Here is a 25177-nt window from a genome sequence, read left to right on the forward strand (position 1 = left end):
GAGGCCAAAAGGGAACTTAGAGGCAATTCATTTTAGCTAGTTGGATGGATTTCAGTAATTATTTTATATTTTTGTTTTTCCATTTTCCCCATTTTATTTTGTTTGGGATAAACAAAACGGGAAAAAAATAAACTAAAAACATTTTTGATGTGCACATCTCTGTATCTTATGTTACATGGCATTGCCTATTCACCTACCTTGCCCTTCACAGCCTGCTGTGCCACGCCTTCACTTTCTACTGATGAAACTTCATCTGAAAGTTTCCCCACTCTTGAGTTACAATATTGAAATATATGTATCAAGTTTAATCTCTCAAACTGCAAATACAAAGCACACTTTTTGACTAGAACTTATCAAAATTTCTGTGGCCATGACTCCATTATCATGGTCATAGAAAGGATTTGACCCCTGCAGGTGTGAGCTGATGACATTTCTGTAGAGAGCCCCAAATGCGAGTTTTGTAAGCCCTTTTGGGAAGACCTGCTATAGACAACTGCAGATCTTGCATGGAAGATAAATATTTTTCAATGTTTTATGAATCCTTTGAAACATATGTTCTGCCATTTCTTTGTTGCCTTTGGGTTGTTTTTTGAAGTCTTTTTAAACTACTGCACTATATTATACAGTTAAGCTTAATCATATTCAGGTTTTGCAGTTCATTCTGGAGTTTTAATATTTCTTAGTGTGTGTATATATACAGTGACGTGGAGAAGTAGCCTAATGGTTAATGCAGTGGTCTGAGAACCAGGGGTACAGGGGTTCTTCAATTCCAATTGCAGCTCCTTGGGATTCTGGGTAAGTCACGTAATCCTCCATTGCCACAGGCACAAATCAGTACCTATAGTTAATATGTAAACTGCTTTGATTGTAAGCACTGAAAGGTGCTTACAATCCCACCCTTTCCCAAATAAAGACAAAAATTCTTTGTATTTAAGCATTTATCCTCAACTTTATCTAGAGTGTGGGGTGAGAGTGTTGTTATACCCTTGGCCTGCACTTTGGGCAGATTATATCCTCAACATGAGATGAGAGAGGCTTATATCCTCAGTCTCAATTTGCAGAAGAGTGATAAAACTACAGTGTAATTGGAGGGATTATTATCTGCATCAGTATTTAGGGATTATATCTTCATTTGTAACTTGTTTATATCTTTAGTAGAAATTTATTTGGGGGGAAGGAGACAATATATTTTTTGTATAGATATGGAGACAGCAATAATTTCATTTAATACCTGAAAATCTTTTTGAAATATACAAAACAGCACTATTAACACAGGAAATATTTTTACTTTTTATTACAATATATCAAAAATATGCAGCTTTAGTAAACAAGGTCATATTACAATATCTAACACAACTGTACACTGCTACTTTCCGGGTACTCTGAAGGTGGGGGGATCCCTGCTGGCAGGTCCCTCTGTCCATGTTGCTGTCATCTGAGAACCTCGCAAGCCCCGGTGGTGCAGTAGTCACACCCAGCACCAAGCTTCCCACCCTCAAAGTCGCTTCCTCTGCCTCTCCTTAGTCTTATTTCATCAAGACCCCTTCTCCAAATTTCTCAGGTTTCTACCAGCTTAGTCGATCTTTTCTACTTTTCCAATGATCTTCTCTTCGAAAACTGGCAAGATGGTATCATTGTCTCGCACCTCCTCAAAGACTACTCCACAATCAAACTCATCGCTTACCTTCTTGAAGTAATACCTGCAGAAGGAAGGGAGAGGATTAAGTTTACAGGCACATCTGCTACAGTGCTGAGCTGTGAACATCAACCCTATTATTATTGCAACCAATGCCTGATCTCAGATAAATCAACTGCCTACAAATACTCAACCCATGAACATGATTAAACTCTCATATGCAGATCTATTAAAAGAACTGGCAGTTAATCATTTAAGCATTTTTCCAATAAGTCATGGTAGGTCTTGCATCTAACTACCAACTACTTAGCATTGCTTTTCTTAGCCATTATATAAGTATAGTACAATCCCGGTTAACTGGTACTCAACCAACTTGCACTCTCAACCAGCTGGCAAAAAAAAAAAATCGTCCTCCCTCCAGCCCCTGAAGCAGCAGCAGGTCCTGGTCCAATAACCCCACCCCCTCTCTCTCAATCCCCGAAGCAGCAGCGGCAGCCAGTCCTGACACTCTCCCTCCCTCCAGCCCCCAAAGCAGCAGCAGCAGTCCTGACCTGACAACCCCCCCCTCCCTCCAGCCCCCGAAGCAGAAGCAGTAGCCGGTCATGACAACTCAGATGTAATCCTTGACAAATCAAATAAATGTCCAAACTACTCCCTAAATACTTCTAATCTCTGGACAAACCATTTGTAATGCCTTGAACCGCAAGGTAATGGTGGGGGTTAGAGAGGGGGGATAAAGAAAATGACCCAGGCCAGAAAAGAGAGTGGGAAGGGAGGAACAGATGCTGGACCTACAAGTGTGGGTGAGAGGAAGAGAGAGTGACTCTGACCAGAACTGTATGGTATAAGGTATACAGCAGTATTACAGTAGTTAGGATTATTTTTAGGTTCAAACAATTTTTATTGGTGCCAACACAGCAAATACAACACCAGCGCACCCCAAAGGTGCACAGTACAAATAATAATGCATCACTGACTAATTGCCAGAACCTTCAATACACCCCATTTCCCCTCCTCAATCCCCCTCTCCTCACCCCCCATGATACTCTCCACCGCACCCCACCAGTACTCACCATTACTCTCCCAACCCAACTAACTAATAAATTAGGACACCGCACTGCGACCCTTAGGATGTAAGACTTGAAGATAAGGCTCCCATATATTCAAAACCAACATCTTTCGTTTCCTAGACCCTCCGGCATCTCACGCCTCCCAAATGACCAACTGATGCAATTGGTTCCGCCAACGACGCCAAACTATGCAACATAGTAGATAACAGCACCTTACCCGACAGTATGGAGCAGGACCTGCTCTTATTGGAACATTGGTCCTCGACTTGGCAGCTGGGCTTTAATGCCAAAAAATGTAAGGTCATGCACCTTGGCAGCAAAAACCCATGCAGAACTTACACTCTGAATGGTGAGACCTTAGCTAGGACTAGGGAAGAACGTGATTTGGGAGTAATCATTAGTGCAGATATGAAAACTGCCAAGCAGGTGGAGAAAGCTGTATCCAAGGCTAGACAAATGGTGGGATGCATCCGTAGAGGTTTCGTCAGCCGGAGGCCCGAAGTCATAATGCCCCTGTACAGATCCATGGTGAGACCTCATCTTGAATATTGTGTTCAATTCTGGAGACCACATTATCAAAAAGATGTGCGGAGAATCGAGTCGGTTCAGCGAATTACCACCAGGATGGTCTCGGGACTCAAAAACCTCCCATATGAGGAAAGACTGAATAAACTGCAACTATACTCGCTCGAGGAGCGTAGAGAGAGGGGGGACATGATTGAGACTTTTAAATATATCAAGGGCCGCATCGAGGTGGAAGATGATATCTTCTTTCTTAAAGGACCTTCAACCACAAGAGGTCATCCGCTGAAAATCAAAGGTGGGCAATTTCATGGCGACACCAGGAAGTATTTCTTCACTGAAAGGGTAGTCGATCATTGGAATGAACTTCCATTGCAGGTGATTAATGCCAGCAGCGTGCTCGATTTCAAAAAGAAATGGGATATGTATGTGGGATCTCTAGCCGGGTGAAGTCTGGGGGTGGGTCATTAGCGTGGGCAGACTTGATGGGCTACAGCCCTTTTCTGCCGTCATATTCTATATTCTATGTTTCTAATGCCAATATGCCGGAGGGTCCGGAACCGTCCAGCCCTGAAGAATACATTTCCTAGCCAATAAACTCAGCTTCCTACACAAAGCTCGATGCCCCCTAGGTAAATGGCCAAAAGCCTCTGGCAAATCCAAGACAAAGTGGTCCGGGGTACTGCATAAGACTCTCCCAATTAACCCTGTCATATATGAGGTTATACCTCCAGAAGTGCTGAATAATGAGGCAGAACCAAAAGGCATGTCCCAAAGTATGACCTCCCGTTCCACATTTATGACATAGTGGTGTAGGAAGACCTCCACTATAAAACATCTGTGTACAAGAGTAATAAGCACGTAAGGTCACCCTATAATACGTTTCCCGCAACCAAGCACACGGGGTCACCCCAGGCGTCGCCCTCAAAGTACGGGCTACATCCCAATGTCCCAGATTAATCTGCAATTCCTTTTCCCATTTACCCTTGATGCTCTGGTAGTCCCTGGTAGGTTGTAAATCTTGCAAACTAGTATAAATGCTAGAGACCGTAAGAGACGTCCCCTCCTCTCAAGCAAACAACTCCCGCAGCCTGGCCCCCAAGTGCAAACTCAATTGTGCTCTGTCGAGGGATCTCACATAGTGTTTTACTTGATGACATGCAAACTGCGCTCCCCAGGTCTCCCCCACCTTAGCTAGTAAATCTGCACATGTCAACAGCTCCCCATCATCCCCCAAAATATGTTCCAAACTTGTAACTCCTTTTGCTCTCCAGGACAGATGTTCTCTTGATTCCTTTCCCGGAGGAAAGGCCGGGTTTCCCCGCAAGGGCAAGAGATCAGTGACCGTCTGATTTCCTCCCAAGGCATGCACAAGCCAACACCAAGCCGCTTGCAATGCTCTAAATATTACACTGGATCTGATAGAAGGGGGCAGCGCCCTCTGAGAACTATGCAGTAATGCAAACACATCATAGGGAGCAAAAAACTCACGTTCCATCAGAAGAGGGGTATAATTGCTAGTCATATTCACCCAATCTCCCAAATGATGAAGCAGACATGCATAATTATAAATCCGCACATCCAGTAATCCTAATCCTCCCCTATGCCAATTTTCCAACAACTGAGACACCTTCAATTTAGGTTTCTTAGCTGCCCAACAAAAACGAGTAACCCCTTTATAAAAAATGCGTAAATCTTTCTTTAGCAAGCACAACGGCAGAATCTGCAAAACATACAGCCATTTGGGAAAGATGAACATCTTAACCAAACAAATGAGCCCCATCAGAGAAAGGGGCAATGCCCTCCATGTCTCCAGCAAGAGCTCTGTCTGTTGCTGAAGCTTATCCACATTAAGACGATACAAACGGGGAACCTGCACAGTCATCAAAGTCCCCAAATACACAAACTGCCCAGGCGCCCATATCAATGAAAATCCATTCCCCCATAGGGCCTGAACCGCCGCAGAGGATGCCAACGCCTCCGATTTATCCACATTTAAGCGAAACCCTGCATATTCACCATATTCTTTTATCAAGTCCAGTAAGGCTGTCAAAGAAGGCAAAGGATCTGTAAGATGTACTAAAATATCATCCGCAAAGGCCGATAACTTAAAAGAGATAGCTCCGATGCCAATTCCCTTTATAGATTGTATCACATAAATATCCCGAATTAGGGGGTCCAATGTAAGCACAAACAACAACGGCGATAAGGGGAAACCCTGAAGAAGCAGAACAAGCAGCTGAAAAAAAGTGGTGGAGAAAAGTGGAATATCTTAAGTCCTGAAGAAACAGTCTAAGACCGTGAAACGTTGGCTATAATTGAAATAACAATTGTTTCCTCACAACTAGAAGTAATAGCGAGTTCAGTCCTGCAGCTAGAATAGAATGTGGTAATAGGCACATTCTCTCCGGATGTTTTTTGGGCCAATGATGTTGGTGGTGGAGGTTTGAGCATTCATGCCCTACCTAAAGAAAATCTGAGGCTTTTTCTTCTGTTGAGAGTGGGCTCTCTAAATTTAAATAGTGGAGTAAATTTGAGTATTAAGTTTTTATTGATATTCAATACCAACATTCTGACCTTATGAGTCCAACTGCTATAAATGTAGGCTCTCCACAGAAATTTAATAATTGAATCACTTGAATGTCTACACAATGATATTTTGTCGATTCTTTCAAAACAGGCATTTCGGAATCTTCTTCATTGTTTGCAATACTGAAAAACACAAGTTGTCTTCTTGTTACATGTACTGTATATACAAACATGCGTACAGAGGTTTTAGAGGAGTCTACAACCAGATATCAGTCACATTGCTGATGTGAAATCCAAGCAACATCCTTTTGCTCCATCTCTTAAACACTGTGTTTTCAAAGCCAGTTTTAAGAGAAACGGCGTGGCAGCCTTGTTAGTCTACTCTTAAAAATAATATGTAAAAACAAAAAGAATTCAAGTGATACCTTTCTTATTGGATTAACATGGTTAGATTAGCTTTCAAAGGTAATCCTTCTTAAGATCAGAGATAAGCAAAAAAAAAAAAAAAAAAAAAAAAGCCAGTTTTGAAATCTTAGCTCCCACACAGGGGGCTCCCAGAAGCAGATTCTCTAAAGACACCATGAATATAACGATGGTGCTAAACCATCATTAAATGCACGGATTTTACCACACGATTATTAAAACAGCTGGGTTTTTTTCTGTGCTTTCTAGCAGCCTCCGACTGTACTATGTTAATGTAGTACAATGAGGTCATTAATATTAAAATGGCCTCTCCCAGTAATTCTTAAAAAGGAATGCCCCTCCATTTACGAGGAATCAAGGCCGAAATTTAATCGGCAGGGTCTCAGCTGTAGCCTTACTTTCCTGTCAGTACCTGGGTGCTGATTGGCTCAGGCACTGGCAGCGCAAACCTGCCACCAGCCCAGATTTCCTTGTAGCCCAAAAAAAGCCTGGCAGTCTGTCTAGTAGCCACCCCCTTGCAGAAGATCAGCAGGAAGGATACCCACTCCTTGCCGCAGGCTTTTTCTGAATGGGCACAGCAGGGGCTGCTTTTTTCTTTTTTTTTTCACAAGCATGCAAGCAGTAGGAGGAGCTGTGCTAGTGATTTTTCTTCTGCGCACAGCTCTTCCCCCTCCCTTTACTGTCAATTTTCCGAACATATAGCATGCATATAATTTTCATGTTATTGTGCTGAGAATCACCAGTAAAACAAAAATCGCTCCCACCACGGTATTTTTTTACTGTGGTGTCGGAACTTAGAGAATCTGGCCCCCAATCCATTTTATCCTACTACTGTCCTATAAAAGTTTCTCTAGGCTTTTTATAACTATTGTACTTTATCTTTTGATTTTATTATTTTATATGATTGTGGGGGTTTTTTACGAATATGAATGTATTTTCACCTATCCTCCATTGTAATGGTTACAGAGCAGGATACATATAATCTAATATAATAAAATGCTAGGCCGTGCATGCGCACTCAAAAGTCGTGCTCCCTGATCCGTCGCGGATATGAGAATGCGCACGCGCGGCCCCGGCTCTCGGATCGAGAGAGGAGCTGCGGTGGCGGCTTTCAACTAAAAAAAAAAGTTACACAGCTGGGGGTAGCCGCGAGGTTGCGGCGGCCTTCCTCACCCCCGGCTCTCACTGTGCATGGTAGTGATTGAACAGCTAAAAGGAAAACCCAAGTAGGACTGTTAAGCTTGGGAAGCCAATGTAGTAGAGGAGAGAATATGATTACCATGCAGAAGGTAGGGGGACAACAACTGCGCTTATGCTCAAGCCGCCGCCACGGCTCCTCTCTCGAACCGAACCACCGCCGCGTCTTTCAACTAAAAAAAAAAAAAAAATACGGCAAGACGAGCAGGAAGCAGGCCAGACCAGACCGAAGCTCAGAATTGAACTGCCAGTTGGCCGGCTCCCTTGCCAGAGTTATTTTTTGTTTAAAGGTGCCGCGGCGGCTCCTGTCACCAGCCACACCTGGCTAAACACTAACACGCCGCGACTCACCCCCCCTCTCCCGACGACCCTACCCAGCACAACTGAAACCCCCGTTGACCCTCCCACCGCCACAAGGCTGACAAACCCGGCAGGAGCAGCAGCGTCCTAGGCACACTAAACGCTGCTTCGGGTCTTCTAATGGCCTAATTTCCTCTGCCGCGTCCCCGATGATGTCATCAGGGACGCGGCAGAGGAAATTAGGCCAGTGAGGACCTATAAAGGGACCTAAACAAACTGGAGGAGTGGGCGAATAAATGGCAGATGAACTTCAATGTAGGGAAATGCAAGGTCATGCATATAGGTAGAAAGAACCCGATGTTCAGCTACCAAATGGGGGGATTAGTATTAGAGGGAAGTAACCTTGAAAGAGATTTGGGTGTACTTGTGGATACACAATGAAGTCAACGGCACAATGCACAGCAGCCGCGAAGAAGGCAAACAGAATGTTGGGTATTATTAAGAAGGATATTACGACCAGAACAAAAGAAGTCATCCTGCCGTTGTATCGGGCAATGGTGCGCCCGCACCTGGAGTACTGTGTTCAGTATTGGTCACCGTACCTTAAGAAGGATATGGCAATACTTGAGAGGGTCCAGAGGAGAGCGACACGAATGATTAAGGGCATGGAAAACCTTTCATACACTGAAAGATTGGAGAGGCTGGGGCTCTTCTCCCTGGAAAAGCGGAGACTCAGAGGAGACATGATAGAGACCTACAAGATCATGAAGGGCATAGAGAAAGTAGAGAAGGATAGATTCTTCAAACTTTCAAAACATATAAGAACAAGAGGGCATTCGGTAAAATTGGAAGGGGATAGATTCAAAACAAATGCTAGGAAGTTTTTCTTTACCCAGCGTGTGGTGGACACCTGGAATGCACTTCCAGAGGATGTAATAGGACAGAGTACGTTACTGGAGTTCAAGAAAGGATTGGACAATTTCCTGCTGAAGAAAGGGATAGAGGGTTAAAGATAGGGGGCTACTGCGCAGGTCCTGGACCTGTTGGGCTGCCGTGTGAGCGGACTGCTGGGCACGATGGACCTCGGGTCTGACCCAGTGGAGGCATTGCTTATGTTCTTAGTGTGCCTGGGACGCTGCTGCTCCTGCCGTGTTTGTCAGCCCTGTAACGGTGGGAGGGTCAACGGGGGTTTCAGTTGTGCTGGGTAGGGTCGGCGGGGGAGGGGGGTGGGGGGAGTGAGGCAGGCATCGGGGTGGGGGTGGGGGGGTTCAATGGAAGGCAGACAGGCAGGATGGCATGGGGGGGTTCCATGGAAACATGCTGCTCAGGGGGATGGGAGGCAAACAAGCAGGCAGGCATGGGGGTGGGGGGGGGTTCAGGAGGTGGGGGGGGTTTCAGTGGAAGGGGAATGGGAATGGGAGGCAGGCAGGCTGGCATCGGAAGGGGGTTGGGGATTTAATGGAAGGCAGACAGCCAGGATGGCATGGGGGGGGTTCCATGGAAACATGCTACTCAGGGGGATGGGAGGCAGGCAGGCAGACTGGCATGGGGGGGGTTTCGGTGGAAGGGGGATGGGAGGCAGGCAGACTGGCATTGGAGGGAGGGTGGGGGGTTCAATGGAAGGCAGGCTGGCATTGGAGTGGGGGGGGGAGGAAGGAGGCACTGGGGGGCACTAAGGACATAGAAAGGGGCACTATGGACATAGGAAGGGGCACTAAGGACATAGGAAGGAGGCACAGGGAGATTCACAGATAGAAAAAATGACAGACAGGCAGCATGCAAGGAGAGAGAGACAAAGAAAAAAATACCCAGACAGACAGACATGAAGGGAAGGGGGGGGCCGACAAAGAAGAGGACTCGAGCCGCAAGGAAGAAGCTGGGCCTGCCTGCCTGTGGGGAATGCTATAAGGGAAGGGGGGACCATGGAGCAGGCTAGACCACGGGAAGGGAAAGGAGAGGAGCCAAACGGAGCAGCCAGATCGCAGCAGGACACAACGCGGGTGAGGGGCCGAACGGAGCAGGCCAGATCACGGTAAGAGAAGAGAAGGGGTGGGGGAAATGCTGCAACTGCTGCACATGGACCTGGAGGGGAAGGCAAATACCGCTGCTGCTGCACAGGGAAGTCGGGGGGGGGGGAAGGGAAATGCTGTTGCTGCTCCACAGGGAAGTGGGGTGGAAATGCTGCTGCACAGGGAAATGGAGGCAAAGAATGACAAACAGACAGCAGGAGGGAGGGAGACAGACAGAAAAAGGGAGCCAAGGAGAGAGAGAGAGACAACGGGAGAGAGAGAGAGAGACAGAAAGAAAGACAGACAGACATATATTCTAGCACCCGTTAATGTAACGGGCTTAAAGACTAGTTAAACATAAATTAAGCCATCAAGCACTTGATTAAATATATTTGGGGAGTACTTTGCCCTTAGCATGTAGTACATATTTGAGATGAAAAGGGAAATTGGTTCTCTGCCATACAGTATATCATACACATTCAACAGGACAAGCCAAGTTCTACAGCAATATTTCTGGTAACTGCAGACCTCCATAATTATATGATTTACTTAGCTTTCTCCAAAACGTAAAGCTATCTATTTAAAATGTAAAGCTTGCTATCCTCTTCATAACCTCTAATTTCTTATTATGTCCTTCCCTCATTTATTTGAATTACCTGTAAACCGTGTCGAGCTCTATCTTTATGGAGATGATGCGGTATACAAACTTAAGGTTTAGTTTAGTTTAGTTTCATTTATTTTAATCTGGTTTTCTTTTCACTATTAGTCCACAGATATTGACAAAGAGCTCTACTCAAGCTGGTATCCTCTTTACTGATTATATAAAGCAAAGCTACTCATCGTAAAAGGTGTTATCCAGAGACAGCAGGCAGATATTCTCACATGTGGGAGATGTCATCCACAGAGCCCGGCATGGACAGTGAAAAGTGCACTGTCACTTTATGTTTTGCAAAGCTTCGAGACTGCCTGCACTGTGCATATGCAAGTGCCTTCCCGCCCAATGCGTAAGGGGCAAGCTAAATTAAAGGTAGACAAAGCGATGGGGCTGGATGGTGTACATCCAAGGGTGTTGAAGGAACTTAGGGAAGTTCTGGTGGCTCCGCTAACTGACCTTTTCAATGCCACCACTAAAGTGATTGACGAAATGCTACGGTAACTTGCAGCTTCTGGGATAGTCAATTTGTGGCCTGAGACCATTGGGTTGAAAGTGTCCATTGAGGTTCTCTGACATGGAAGCATGCAAATGGAGTTACATGAACTGTTGATACCGTGTGACCTAGCAGACGCATCATTTGGCGTGTAATGAGGTGTTGGAGAATGGATACTTTTTGGCAGATTTGGATTAGAGAGTCGAGTCTCTGATGTGGTAGGAATGCACGAGCTTGAGTTGTATCTAGAAGGGCTCCAAAAATGACATTAAAATATGCAATGTCACCTCAGTAACAACTATACAAAAATAGATAAATATACCCCCTCCCCTTTTACCAAACCTTAATAGCGTTTTTTAGCACAGAGAGCTGCGCTGAATGCCCCTCACTGCTCCCTGCACTAAAAACCACTATTGCGGTTTAGTAAAAAGGTGCCATAGTGCAAAATATAGACAGCAGATATAAATTCTCAAAATGGACACATTTTGATCACTCTTCACCGAGAGAGTGGTTGATCCTTGGAACGAGCTCCCGGTGCAGGTGATCGAGGCAAACAGCGTGCAAGAATTTAAGGGCAAATGGGATGCCCATGTGGGATCCCTTAGAGGGTTAAGCCAAGGGAACCTGTCACCAGGAGTGGGATCCCTAGGATAGTAGACTTGGGGGTGGGTCAGTAGAGTGGTCAGACCTGATGGGCTATGGCCCTTATCTGCCGTCATCTTCTATGTTTCTATGTAATTGGGAAAAAAAAAATAATTTTTCCTACCTTTTTGTCTGGTGATTTCATGAGTCTCTGCTTGCAATTCCTTCTTCTGTAAGTCCAATATTTCTTTCTTTCTGACCCCTCCCCTTTTCTTTCTCCCCCTGCCCCTCTTTATTTCTGTCTTTCTCTCTCTCTCCCCTTGCCTGCCTGTCTTTCCTTCTCTCTCCTCCTGCCCAAGCCATCGCGCCAATTTCTCCACTTCCATGATTCTTTCTCTCTCCCTGCCCCCCCAAAGCCATCACACTGTTTTCTCCCTGCTTCCCAGAACCAGGCCTGGCGCATACAAGCGCCGGACCCACAAGCCTTCACCTCCAATGTCAATTCTGATGTCAAAGAGGAAGTTCCAGGCCAGCCAGGCAGCGACTGGCTGGCCCAGAACTTCCTCTCCGACGTCAGAATTGATGTCAGAGGTGAAGGCTTGTGGGTCCGGCATTTGTACGTGCCTGGTCTGGCTCGGGGAGGCGGGTAGAACAAGATTGTAAAGGCAATGCAATTGATCATTTGGGTACCCCTGCTCTAGAGTTTGAGTAGGTTGAAGATGGGATTTCTGATAACTGACTGCAAATCCCAGAAGATCCAGCAGATGGATCATTGAATTGATGGCTAGGTGAGATGTTTGAGGTGAAGAAGCCTCGATCAACCAATTCTCCAGATAAGGGAATACATGAGAGTCATAAGATAAGAGTGTTGCAGCCACCATAATTAAACATTTTGTGAAAACTCTGGGTGCTGACGCAAGGCCAAACAGAAGCACCTTGAATTGTAAGTGACGTGTGCCTACTCGAAAGCAAAGTTATTTCCTGTGGGCTGGGAGGATGAAAATGTGTATATATGCTTCTTTTAGATCCAGAGAGAAAAGCCAGTCTTTTTTTTCTCCAACAGTGATAACAGGGCTCCCAGAAAGACCATTCTGAACTTTTCCTTCACTAAGTATTTGTTGAGAGCACAGAGGTCCAGAATTGGATGAAGACCTCCGGTCTTTTTCAGTATTAGGAAATACTTGGGAGTAGAACCCTAGGCCCTCTCCTGTAAAGGAACTTACTCGATGGCATTGAGCTGTAGAAAAACTGAGAGTTCTTAGTGAAGAAGGGTAGTCTGATCAGAATTCAACTCTTGGAGGATGGTTTAGAAGTGTTTTTCGGAGGTGAAGAACATAACCTTGTCACACAATTTGTAGGACCCAGTCGTCTGATGTAATGAAAGTCCAATGTTGATGGAAAGACTGTTGGGATTTTTGTTGAGCTTGGGGTTTTTAAATAATTAATGAGCTGGAATGAATAAGTGATTATCATCCCAGATTAACAGACTTATTAACTTGTTTCAGATTTTTATAGCTTCATGAATTTAAGTATTAAGTATGTACTAGAGAACTTATGTAATGAATTAGTATATTTTAAATGGATCGATATTGAGTATATAGTTGATATATTAAATATCTATTAAGTAATAAGCTACAATGAACAAGTGAATACTATCATTTTAAATTCTTTGAGTGATTGGTTTGAGTTATGGCCTTATACATTTATGAATTTAGGTACAATGTTCACAGTTTAGAATTCATGTAATTATCCAAATGTATTTTGAACTGATTGACACTGAATATGGAGCAGTTAATATTTGATTGAATAATTGGGTGTATTTTGTAGTTTTTAATAGTTTTTTTTATAAAAGAATAATTTAAATTGGGGATAATCACTTAGTATGATTTTATATTCTGCTATTTATTGGATAGACACTACATTTCTAATTAACACTTATGAATTTAAAATTTTTTAATGATTATTACCATATTTACAAGATTTGAGAGTAATAAACTTTGCAGTATTCAATTTTAGTAGTTTAATTTGATTAATAAGAGAAGTTTTAACACAGCCTAATGGATTTTTATGATGTTTATATAAATCACATGAATTACATTTTTGTATTGTATAGAATGCCTCCATGAACCCTTGAGAAAGCCTTTTGGGCGAAATGGGTCCCGTCGGGGCATGCTAGAGACACTGCATTAAAACAATAAGTAAAAATCTTTTTGTCTACTAGTCTTTATTTTTGGATGAGGTGATACAGAAGTATTTTGACTAGTTAGATCATATCAGGAAGCAATGAGAAGATCCTTATCCTGACTTTACTTGTCGGGGGTATGGACTTTGATGATTTTTGAATCTTACATTGCTATCCTGTCATTGAATCCAAAGAATGAGGATACTGGTTGCTGTGGTTGTCTGCATAAAAGGCTAGTCCAATTTTCACATCTTTATCTTACCTGTAATTGCCTTTCTTGGTCAGCAGTTCTTTAAACTGCCCTAATGTGACCACTCGTCCCTTAACCAGCGTTCTATAAGGAATGGGCTCCCCACAGAAGTAATAAGCTACCACAATGTTTTCACAAGGCAGTGATGCACTGTTGACTGGTGCCTTCTTCTGTGGCTTGAACCTGGAACAGAAAAGAAAAAGTCATTGGGTATGTTGGACAAAATACATGACACTAGAGAAAAGAAAAACTGGCAAAACCAGCGCATTCTATCAAAAACACCAGATTCCATATATATGTAATTCTGCATTGGTATCTAAAACGTAAGACAAAATCACTCTGTTACTAATTGCTCAAGTGGAGCAAAGATGTGCATGTGCTATTGGGTCTTGAAGTAATAAGTTCCCAAGCGGTATTACTTTTGCCAACATACCTATATATTGGGGCTATTCTCAAAAGCTACAAACTGCACCCTTTGCTCTTGCTGCTTGGCTAGCTGATCACAAGCTGGTTCTGAACCTTGCCAAGACTACTATAAGCTGGATTTCTGGCTATCTTTCCAATCTAACTTAACTCCAGTTCTGTTTGGCTTCTCTAATCTCACTGTGGCCTCCTTTTGCTATCTAGGAATTGTTATTAATTCTCAACTGTCCTTTCAACAGCAAATTCTAATGTTGTCAAAACTGGTGTCTTCAACTTATGTAAACTTCAAGCCTTGCCCAATCTTCTTGACATTTCTATGCTCCAGACCTTAATCCATGCTTTCTTAATTTTTCATCTGGACTACTGCAATATCATCTACGCAGACATCATCTCAAACATCTTCAAACTGTGCTCAACTCTGCTACCAGGCTTCTCTGCAAAGCTCGTAAGCATGATCATATTGCCTCTCTCTTTCTTCATTTGAATTGGCTTTTCATTTAAAACAATATTATTATTATTATTATTATTAGGTTCTTATATCCCGCCATACCCAAAGAGTTCTAGGCGGTTTACATTCGTTACATTAGGATCCGGTCTGAACCCGGATTTACAAAAAAATTTTTCGGAATTGCAGGTAGCGCGGAAGGAGGCACAGGTTTATCGTAGTTGGGTTAGAGGATAAAATGGAGGGAGTGGGAAACCAGAAGAGGGGGGGGAGAGGGAGGTGGGGGTGGGGGGGGTTGGAGTGTATGCGGGGAGTAAGGACTAAGGGTCTTGTTCGCGGAAGAGGTGTGTTTTGAGAAGTTTTCTGAAGTCTAGGTAGGTCGGGGCCTCTAGCATCATTTGGGCTAGCCAAGGGTTCAGCTTGGCCGCCTGGAAGGCGAAGGTTTTGTCGATGAATCTTTTGAGCTGGCATGATTTTATGGAGGGGAAGGTAAACAACTGGATTCTGCGGGATTTCTTGTTGGTGCAATACATATTGAAATGTGGGGAGAGGTATTTTGGTGAGAGACCAAATACTGTCTTGTAACAGATGCAGGCGAACTTGAAGAGGACTCGGGATTCGAAGGGTAGCCAGTGCAATTGGTGGTAGAAGGGGGTGATGTGTTCCCATTTGTTCAGGCTGAAAATGAGGCGGACAGCTGTGTTTTGAATCAGTTTTAGTCTTCTGGTGATTTTCTTTGTGGAGCTTAGGTAAATGATATTGCAATAATCCAGTATGCTGAGGATAGAGGATTGAACTAATAGTCGAAATGCAGTGTCATCGAAATATTTCTTTATGGTACGGAGTTTCCAGAGTGCTGAAAGGCCTTTCTTGACAATGAGGTCGGTGTGATTTTCTAGGGATAGATGTTTGTCAAGCGTGACTCCTAGTATTTTTAATGTTTGTTCGAGTGGGAAAACCAATCCTTTCACCTGGATTGTGGTGTCTTTGATTTTGTCTTTGGGGGTGGCTAGAAAGAATTTTGTTTTGTCTGGGTTGAGCTTTAGTTTGAAGGAGAGCATCCAGAGTTCTATCTGGCTGAGTATGCTAGTTATGTAGTTGAGAAGATCCTGGGATAGACTGGTTAGAGGGATGACAATTGTGATGTCATCTGCATAGATGAAGAATTTGAGCTTAAGTTTGTGAAGGAGGTTACTGAGGGAGGCGAGGTAGATATTGAACAGGGTGGGGGATAAGGGGGAGCCTTGTGGTACACCGCAGGAGTTCACCCAGCTGTAGGAGAAGTTGTCATTTTTGTGTACCCTGTAGGATCTGTTTCGTAGGAACCCTTGGAACCAGCTGAGTACCCGGTCGGAGATTCCAATGTGGGCCAGGCATTCCAGGAGAATAGTGTGGTCAACTAGGTCAAACGCACTGCTTAGATCAAATTGTAAGATCAGGGCGCTGGAGCCCCGACTGAAGAGTATGTGCAGGTGGTCTAGTAAGGAGGCGATGATGGTCTCTGTGCTGTGGTCCGTGCGGAAGCCCGATTGATTGTCGCTTAGGATATTGAATTTTTCCAGGTATGCGGAGAGTTCTGCTTTTACTGCCCCTTCCGCGATTTTGGTGAATAGTGGTATGTTAGCTATTGGTCTGTAATTGGAAGGTGCGTTGGAAGAGTCCTTTATGCTTTTTATGATTGGGGTTATTAAGATATGTCCTTGTTCTGGAGGGAAGTTTCCTGCGGATAGTAGGGAGTTGACCCATAGTAGCATGTTTGCTTTGAAGTAGATCGGAGCCGTTTTCATCACATTTGGGGGGCAAGTATCTAGTTTGCAGAAGGATTTGGTGTATTTGTTATAATATTTGTTGAAGGTTTTCCAGTCGATTGTGGTAAATTGGTTCCAGTTTAGGTCGGATCTAGACCCTTGGTCTGGTTTAGCTATGTCGATGTCAGGGAGGATGGGAAAGAGCTCCAGTGGGTTGGTCTTGGTGGGTAGTGCTGATCTTAGTTTTAGGATCTTGGAGTTGAAGAAATCCGCTAGGGTGTTGGCGGTTAGTGTTGAGTCTTCCTGGTTGTTAGTGAGTGTTTCAATGTTGTAAAGGTTATTGACGAGTTTGAAGAGGTTGCTGCTGTTGGATGTGGTGTTTCCAATTAAGTGTGAGTAGAATTTTTTCCGTTTTTCCTTGGTAAGGTTTTTGTAGGTTTTTAGTTTGAGTCTCCAGGCAGTTCTGAGTTCCTGGGTTCCTGACTTTATCCATAGTCTTTCTGACTTTCTGAGGTCCCTCTTTAACAGTAACAGCTCTGTGTCGAACCATCCCTCCTGATTTGTGGTTCTGATGTGGCGGGTTTTTGAAGGGGCTATTTCATTTAAAATGTTAGTGCTGTCAATGATCCAGGCGGACATGAGTTGATCTATTTCTTCGTCTTGTTTTATGTGGGTGTCATAGCGAGACCAGAATTCCTCTGGGTCTATCTTTCCTCTAGTGGTGTGGGTTGTGATGTTTCTTGTTTTGTTGTTTCTTGAATGTTTTTGTTGGCAGCCCAAGGAAAAGTCGCATAGTCTGTGGTCGGACCATAGGGAGTCTGTCCAGTTGGCTTGTTTCCAGTATATTTTTGGGTCGGTCGGCTCGTTGGAGGAGAATGTGACCAGGTCTAGCTGATGGCCCTTTTGGTGAGTTTTGGTTGGGGGGGGTTTGAAGAAGCCTAGTTGGGAGGTGAGTGACCAGAAGTCGGCAACTTCTGGTTGGTCCGCTTGCTCAAGGTGGATGTTGATGTCTCCGCATAGAAGGTTGTAAGGACTTGTTAGATAATTAGTTAATAAGGAGTCAGCGAGGTCCTCTTTGGCTAGGGACCATTTTTGGGGTGGGATGTAGAATAGAGTGATAGTTAGCGAGGAGGCAAGGGATTTAGAGGTGAGTGAGATGGCTAATATTTCTGCGTTGGGAGAGGATTTGGTGTTGAGTGCCGTACAATTAAGCTGATCTCTGAAGATTATTGCTAGGCCTCCTCCTCTTCCCCGAGTTCTGGCCAGGGAGAGGATCTTGTATCCTGCGGGAAGGCAGTCTTTGATTATAATATCCTTGTCTGATAGTAGCCAGGTTTCGGTGAGTAGGATGAAGTCGGGGTTGGTATCCGTCAGCCAGTCTCTGATTAGAATGGCTTTGTTCCTCATGGATCGAATGTTTAGGTAAAAGCCTAGTAGGTTCTGGTGGTTTGGGTGGTTGGCTGGGGCATAGTGGGAGTAGGCCAGTTTTTTTAGTGTTCTAGGTTTTTTTGAGCCGGGTTTGGTGGGTTTGCGGGGGGGTGGAGGATTTGGGAGCCGTATTAGGTGAGAATGTGGGGTGTGGGGTGTGAGCGAGGGTACTTTGGGTTTTGAAGGGCGATATAGGGAGAAGTGGACAGGGATGGTGGTTGTGTGTGATGGGTCAGCAGAGCAGATCCTGAGGGTGATGAGATATAGTAGGAGTAGTGCTACGCATTGAGGGGTGTTTGGCCTTGCCATGGTGACACGCTCGTGGGGGGGGAAGAGCGTGGGGTATGGTAGTAGTCGGAGGGGGGCAGAGGGGAGGGGTGTGATGCAAAGTTTGGCAGGTTTCAGCGGCGCAGTGGACGGTATAAAGCTGAGCCGGTTACAGCGGTGCAAAAGGCAGTACAGAGTTGTGCAGGTTACAGCGGTGCGTTAGGCAGTACAATGTTAAGTAGGTTGCAGCAATGCAATAGATCGATGTAAAGTTAAACAGGCTGAACAATTTAAGCGTGTGCGCGCGGTGCAGTAGGCAGTACAGTACAATGTAAACAATGTAAACAGTAGGTAATACAGTAAACAATAAGGCAGTGCAGTACAGTGTTAACTTTTCTGAGTTCTAACGGATGAGGCGGTGCTATGTAAATAACACTATGTATTGCTGTGATCCAGTTGGGGGGTTCGGACTGACTGGCGTCGCTCGCAGTCGCTTGCAAAGGCGCGTGCTAAGGCGCCTTCGACGGCACGCCGTTGGTGCGGCGGCTTTATTCCGCTTCGGGAGAGGGGCGGAGCTGGGCTCGCACGCTCCTCTCCTGCAGGCTCTCGCTGCCTCGGCTCCCCGCTGGCAACAGTGCAGGGGCCGAGTGAAGAAGGCCGCTCTCCGGGGGGTGCGGCGGCTTTATTCCGCTTCGGGAGAGGGGCGGAGCTGGGCTCGCACGCTCCTCTCCTGCAGGCTCTCGCTGCCTCGGCTCCCTCTATTTCTGGCATCTCTTATACTTTATCCCTCTTTCTGATCCCTAAAGTCTCTTGATTCCCACCGGTTGGCCCTGCCAAGTGCCAAATTTGTTTGATTTGAATCTACGAGACATTCAGTTTTTTATTTTTTTTTTTAGCTCCAAAACTCTGGATCAATCTTCCACCGTATATCTGTACCAAACAATCATTCCTCAAATTTAAGACACTACTTAAAACATTTTTTTAGTTCAGGTTTTGGCAATCAAGACTGGAGCTGTATTTTGTGGTCGGGTGCTGGAACCACAGATTACCTCACTATGTCTTTTGTGTGAATGTTTTGCTATCTTGTTTTTAATTGGCATTTTCACTCTCTCTTTGTTTTGTATATCACCTCGACCTGCTTGCCAGAACAGGTGGTATAACAGGTACTTAATAAACCATAAAACCTTAATAAACAGTTCACATTCTAACCTTATGTGTCACTGATAAACGAACCTCTTCACCCTGGCAGCTCTGTGTTACTGATAAGGATGCTCTCCCTCACTCTGTCTTAGAAGGTCTATAATACTGATAAAGAAACTCTTCCCTCATTCCTTCCAGTCCTCCTTGGTAGCTCTGCATTAGTTAGGAAGAAGCTCTTCCCTCTCCCCCACTTCACCCTGGTGGATAGGTTACTGATAAATAATTTCTCCCCCTCCCTCCACTCCTGGTGGCCTCTTACTCATAAGGCAGCTCTCTCTTGCCATCTTCCCTGATGGCTATATGTATCTGCTAAGGAGGCTCTGCCCTTCTCTCCTTTTGCAGGTTACCTCTGTTTGGGTGGCAGTTTTGCAGCTTTCTTTTCTTCCTCCTCCAAGCGCCGGCGGGCCTCTTCCAGCTGGGTGAGAGGGTTGGGTGCTGGGTTGGGTGGCATTGTAGGGTCTTGAATGAAGGGATGGGATGGCTGTGCTGTATTACGAAGCTGCGCACTAACCCAAGGGTGTACAGCACCGGGTCGTTCAATGGACAGAGGTCTGGGCGCATCATGTACAATCTGCTTCTTAGCACCTGAGGACCTATGAAACATAAGATAGATAAACAAATATCAAATACAGAGACAGCTCCACCAGAAGAAAAATATTTATTTCCAGGCTGATTCAAAGCTGGAACAGGACACACAACTGTTAACACAGCAGAGTGCCAGCAACATCATGTATTTGTGTCTAAACATCGCTTATATATGATCATAATTGGTTTGATACTTTAAATAAATACTGTATCATGCTTTGAACATTTATACAGTAGCATGTAACACCAACAATACTGTTAATCATAGGGTTATGAGTAAAGTCAGTGACTCTAATGAGAATGATCTGTGCAATATCCACCCAGCTGAAGAAAACAAATCAGTGTTCAAGTTTGCACATAATGACCTCTCGTCTTTTGTTTGGTGACATTATTTAGGCAACAAACAGTTCAGACTTCTTCAGACAGGCTGGCTTTGAAGTGTCATATACCAGCTTACATATGCTTTGGTCACTGATCAGAGCAGATCCCACAGAACCTTGGAGAGACCAGCTTTCCTGACATGTCGGGAAGATCTCACTTTACTCAATACAATATTTTCCTGCAAGATGCAACTTTGAATTTCTTATTTCCATAGAAACAAGATCTGCAACATTTCATCTTTTGCTGCTAAATAGCTGGCATGAAAGATGATAATGTGCCTACCAGGGATAGAAAAGGGAAAGGGCAAAACACACAGTGGCAAATAACACTTTAGTAACGCTGCGCCTGTGAATTCCAGTTGTTCTCAACCAGTGCATCCCTACTAACAATCACCAAGTTTGTATTCAGACTGATTCTGCCAGGCCCCAGAAGGTCTCAGCAATATTCACACCCCTTACCCATGGCTTGTTTTCTTATGCCTGCTGATCTCTTTTTCTCCTTCCATAATCCACTGTAGGATTTTCTGGTTACGCTCAGACTCGTCGGGAGGCACAGGTATTTCATGGTTGGCACTTTCATTTTTACCTAAATCCATCTTCTTAGCATTTCTCTTTGAGAGCATGTTTGTTTTCCCACTGAAAGAACAAAGCCATGAGAATCATAAAACAGCATGATTTCAAGCTTTATTATCCTAGAAAGAGAAATTTTCATCATGTTCACCCTTTTTCTGTGCCAGTCAAACCCAGAAACATACTTTGTCACCATCCCTAATAAAACTTTGCACAGTCTAAAAAAACAACAACAAACAAACCTGCCCATTACTTCCTGAACACATTCAATAACTTGTCACATAGAACACTTTGAGAGTCCAGTACTATTACATAATTCTGCAAAAATTAAGCAAAATTTCATCTTTGGCACTTCAAGGTACATCTTCCTATTTGTGTATTACCAAAAATAAACATCTTGTCCACCTGAGGCACAAACTGGTTTTTCAATGCTAAGACCCAGCAATCACATCATCTCTGAATATCCTTCTCTCCACAAGCAGCCACCAGCTTACATCTATTCCTCCTCCCCAAGTCAAATTTGTTCTCTGCATTTTAATAAATGTTTGTCTTCTAACTTATGCATATGGTGGTATGAGCTTACTACACCCTTTTACACTGGTGGAGTATGAGCAGAATTCTTCTGCTAATCCTCATTTAATGTAATTGATAACTGATGTGCTCCGACTTGTACCCTAGCTGCAAATGTCAGCGCAATGTCAATGCTACTCAGATCTTTCCCATATTAGAATGCTAATTAACTTCCAGCCACCTTATACACAGCACACCAGCTCCCACTGCCAAGGCACATCATCTGACACTGCTCTGAAGCTTCTTTACTAATTTCTTGCCCGTACAAGTTTACGTCTTTCCTTAAAACCAGTCTATACCCTTCACTGTTACTGGGCCTACCACTTGGCTCGATGAGAAAACAGTTATTTAGATTGTGAGCCCACTATGGGCAGAGAAAGTACCTGAATATAATAAATGTATGCCACTTTGATTGTGCCACAGAAAGGTGATATATCCTGGAGCTGTCTTCGATTTAGACCTCTCATTTTCTATGCACATCCAACAAGCTGCTAAGACCTGTCACTTCTATCTCTTCAATATCACCAAAATTCACCCCTTCCTCTCTGAGCACAATACCCGGTCCCTTGGCCACGCTCTTGTAACCTCACACTTTACTGCAATCTACCATCTCATCTTCTACCATCTCATCTTCCACCATCCCATCTTCTACCATCTCATCTTCTACTGCAATCTACCATCTCATCTTCTACCAACCTCGCTACACTCATTTCACCCCTCTCCTTAAGTCACTTCACTGGCCATCCCATACAGTTCAAGCTCCTATTGCTGACCTACAAGTGTGTTTATTCTGCTGCCCCTCAATATCTCTCTTTAAAGAACGGAGTTCTTTTTTGGGAAGTGTATATAAATATACACTTCCCAGAGAACTCCGTTCCTCAGATAAGCTGCTCTAGCTGTGCCCTTCTCCTCCACTGCCAATTCCAGAGATTGTTCCTTTCATCTAGCTGCCCCCCCTATGCCTGGAATAAATTACCCGAGTTTGTCCGCCAAGCCCCTTCCCTTGTTTAAAAACAGACTAAAAACCCACCTTTTGATATGGCCTTCAATCCTTAACCCTACTCCTCTGCCCTCCGACCCAGCCAGCTGATTAACCGTTCCCCTTAACTGTATCCATGACATCCTGTTTGCCTGTCTTGGCTGTTTAGATTGTAAGCTCTTTCGAGCAGGGATTGTTTTCTTCTTCTTTATGACTCTGTACAGCGCTGTGTACGTCTGCTAGCGCTGTGTACATCTCCTAGCGCTATGGAAATAATAGTAGTAGAAGTTATATCACCTTGTGTATGAAGCAGCGGACCAAACACTACCACCTATGGCATAGCACCTATCCAAAGAAATCTAGCTCCATTCACAGTGACCTGCACTTTACGCTCTTTTAACCAACTGATGGTACCCATACATATTTTCTCACATATTCCTGCCTTTTTCACCTGGTTCTTACAGCAATAGTATCAAATTGTTGGCAAAGTCTATATAGGCAGAGGCTTTTCCTGTTTAAGTTTGGTTTTGTGTTTTATTTTTTTACTTTTGCATAAAACACAGATGGAAGAATGGCTGGATTAGCATTATTGCAGACAAACATTAAAGTTGTGCTAATTCAACTAAATTATTAAGTTAATTAGCCAGGACTACTTTACTTTGATTCCATGCATGATCTATCTTGCATTTATTCTTTCCCACCCACATTTTGCAAAATGGGATGAAACTTGGCATGTGGCAACAAACTGATTAAAAAACTCACCCCCAAGATTGAAAGTCTTCAAAATCCTGAGTGGCATAGAACAAGTGAATCAAGTTTTGCTCCATCAAAAATTACAAAGACTAGGGAACACTCAATGAAGTTACAGAGAAATAATTTTAAAACCAAAAGGAAGAAATATTTTTTCACTCAGAGGATATTACATTAGTGATTTCTATTCCACCATTACCTTGCGGTTCAAGGCAGATTACAAAAGACGATATCTGGCAATTTCCAGACGAGATAAAGAGTAGATCAGGATACTTCGGGGAAATGGGAAGGTGCTTGCGGTATTAAGTCGATTTCAGGAATTTTGTGAACAGTAGGGTCTTTATTTCTTTTCTGAATGTTTTGTAGTCTGGGGTCATTGTCAGTAGATTGGAGATTTGTCTAGTTTTGCTGCTTTTGTGGCTAGGAGGCCAACATACAGTTTTTTTTCTGTTTAACTTCTTTGATTGGAGGGTGCATGAATGGGGTGTGGGTTTTCCTATGTCTAGTTGAGGTAGTTTGGATATGATAACAGCTGTTAATGTAGATGGGTTTAAAAAAGGTTTGGACAAGTTCCTAGAGGACAAGTCCATAGTCTGTTATTCAGACAGACATGGGGGAAGCCACTGCTTGCCCTGGGATCAGTAGCATGGAATGTTGGTTTTTTTGCCAGGTACTTGTGACCTGGATTGGCGACTGTGGAAACAAGATATTGGGCTAGATGGACCATTGGTATGAACCAATATGGCTATTCTTATGTTCTGTGTAAATAGATCATATCAAGCCAGGGGTTCCCGAGAAATAAGTTCCCCCCAAAATTGGTCCCGTGCATTTCTATAGGCAAAACAGTTCCAGCTTCTGATTTCATTGTACTTATTTACTTGATTTATTGCTTAACAGAAAATACAGTAAAACCTTGGTTTGTGAGCTTAATTTGTTCTAGAAGCATGCTTGTTATCCAAAGCACTCATATCAAAGCAAATTTCCCCATAGGAAATAATGGAAACTCAGACAATTCGTTCCACAACCCCAAAACTTTACTACAAAATACTATACATTCTTCTATTGCAAGACCTCACTCATTTAGAACAAACTACACTCCTGCAGCATCAGAAAGAGAAGAACCATCGGCCAGTTGTGATGATGTGACGCGTGTATACTATAGGTACTCGTATTGCAAGACTTTGCTCATTTAGAACAGTCACTACACTCTTGCAGTGTCCGAGAGAGGAGAACCATCAGCTTCAGTTGTGATGTGTGTATACTGTATGTGCTTGTATTGCAAGCCATTGCTTGTATATCAAGTTAACATTTAATAAAATGTTTTGCTTGTCTTGCAAAACACTTGCAAACCAAGGTACTTGCAATCCAAAGTTTTACTGTAGTTTAAAAATAGTTTACAGCATACAACTTCACGGTCACATAGCAGTAAGAATTCTTCCTTTCAAACTGCTTCTCCTTCTCCAACTCTTCAAACTGCTCCATCACCCAAAACTAACCCTTCCCCATAAATGCCCCAACACCACCAAACTACCCTTCCCCTATCTGCCCCAACCCAAAATCAAATCACACCTCGCTCACTGCACAGACAGGAAAGCACACCACAGAAACTATGTTCCCTTATATATCTCTGGCATCCTCCCCCACCTGTGAGACCTTCTGCAGCAGCTTTTCCTTGGGATATACTTTGATCTCTGAGTCAGTTTGTCACAATGGCAGCAGACGGGCTTGCCATGGATCTCTTCTACCAGCTCCTGTGTACTGTATAATGTGGCATCACCTCTCAGCTGGGGAGGAGGGGGGAGAGGAGTCTGTTATTTATTTATTGGGGTTTATTAACCACCTTTTTATGAAGAGATTCACCCAAAGAGGTTTATAATACATTGAATAGTGATCAAGTACTCTTAAGTATTTACCTATCTGTCCCAGCAGGCTTACAATCCAACTGTGGTACCTGGGGCAATGGAAGGTTAAGTGACTTGTCCAC

At 43.8% G+C, this 25177-nt stretch overlaps 1 protein-coding gene across 3 annotated transcripts in view; it reads right to left on the reverse strand.

Moving 5' to 3' along the window:
• Nucleotides 1-1278: 1278 nt before the first annotated feature.
• AXIN1 (axin 1) overlaps nucleotides 1279-25177 on the reverse strand; it is a 122219-nt gene continuing 98320 nt past the window's right edge. For 2 of the 3 annotated variants that reach the window (XM_033914430.1, XM_033914431.1), the window contains exons 7-10: nucleotides 20784-20960; nucleotides 19707-19952; nucleotides 13861-14031; nucleotides 1574-1700 (exon numbers count right to left, since the gene is read on the reverse strand). In XM_033914430.1, the coding sequence (XP_033770321.1) occupies nucleotides 1574-1700; nucleotides 13861-14031; nucleotides 19707-19952; nucleotides 20784-20960 (721 nt within the window). Of the gene's footprint in view, nucleotides 1701-13860; nucleotides 14032-19706; nucleotides 19953-20783; nucleotides 20961-25177 lie in introns of all 3 variants that reach the window. The other variant, XM_033914429.1, reaches the window with a different exon arrangement.

The sequence above is a fragment of the Geotrypetes seraphini genome, chromosome 11, assembly GCF_902459505.1.
Source record: "Geotrypetes seraphini chromosome 11, aGeoSer1.1, whole genome shotgun sequence".
NCBI lineage: Eukaryota > Metazoa > Chordata > Amphibia > Gymnophiona > Dermophiidae > Geotrypetes > Geotrypetes seraphini.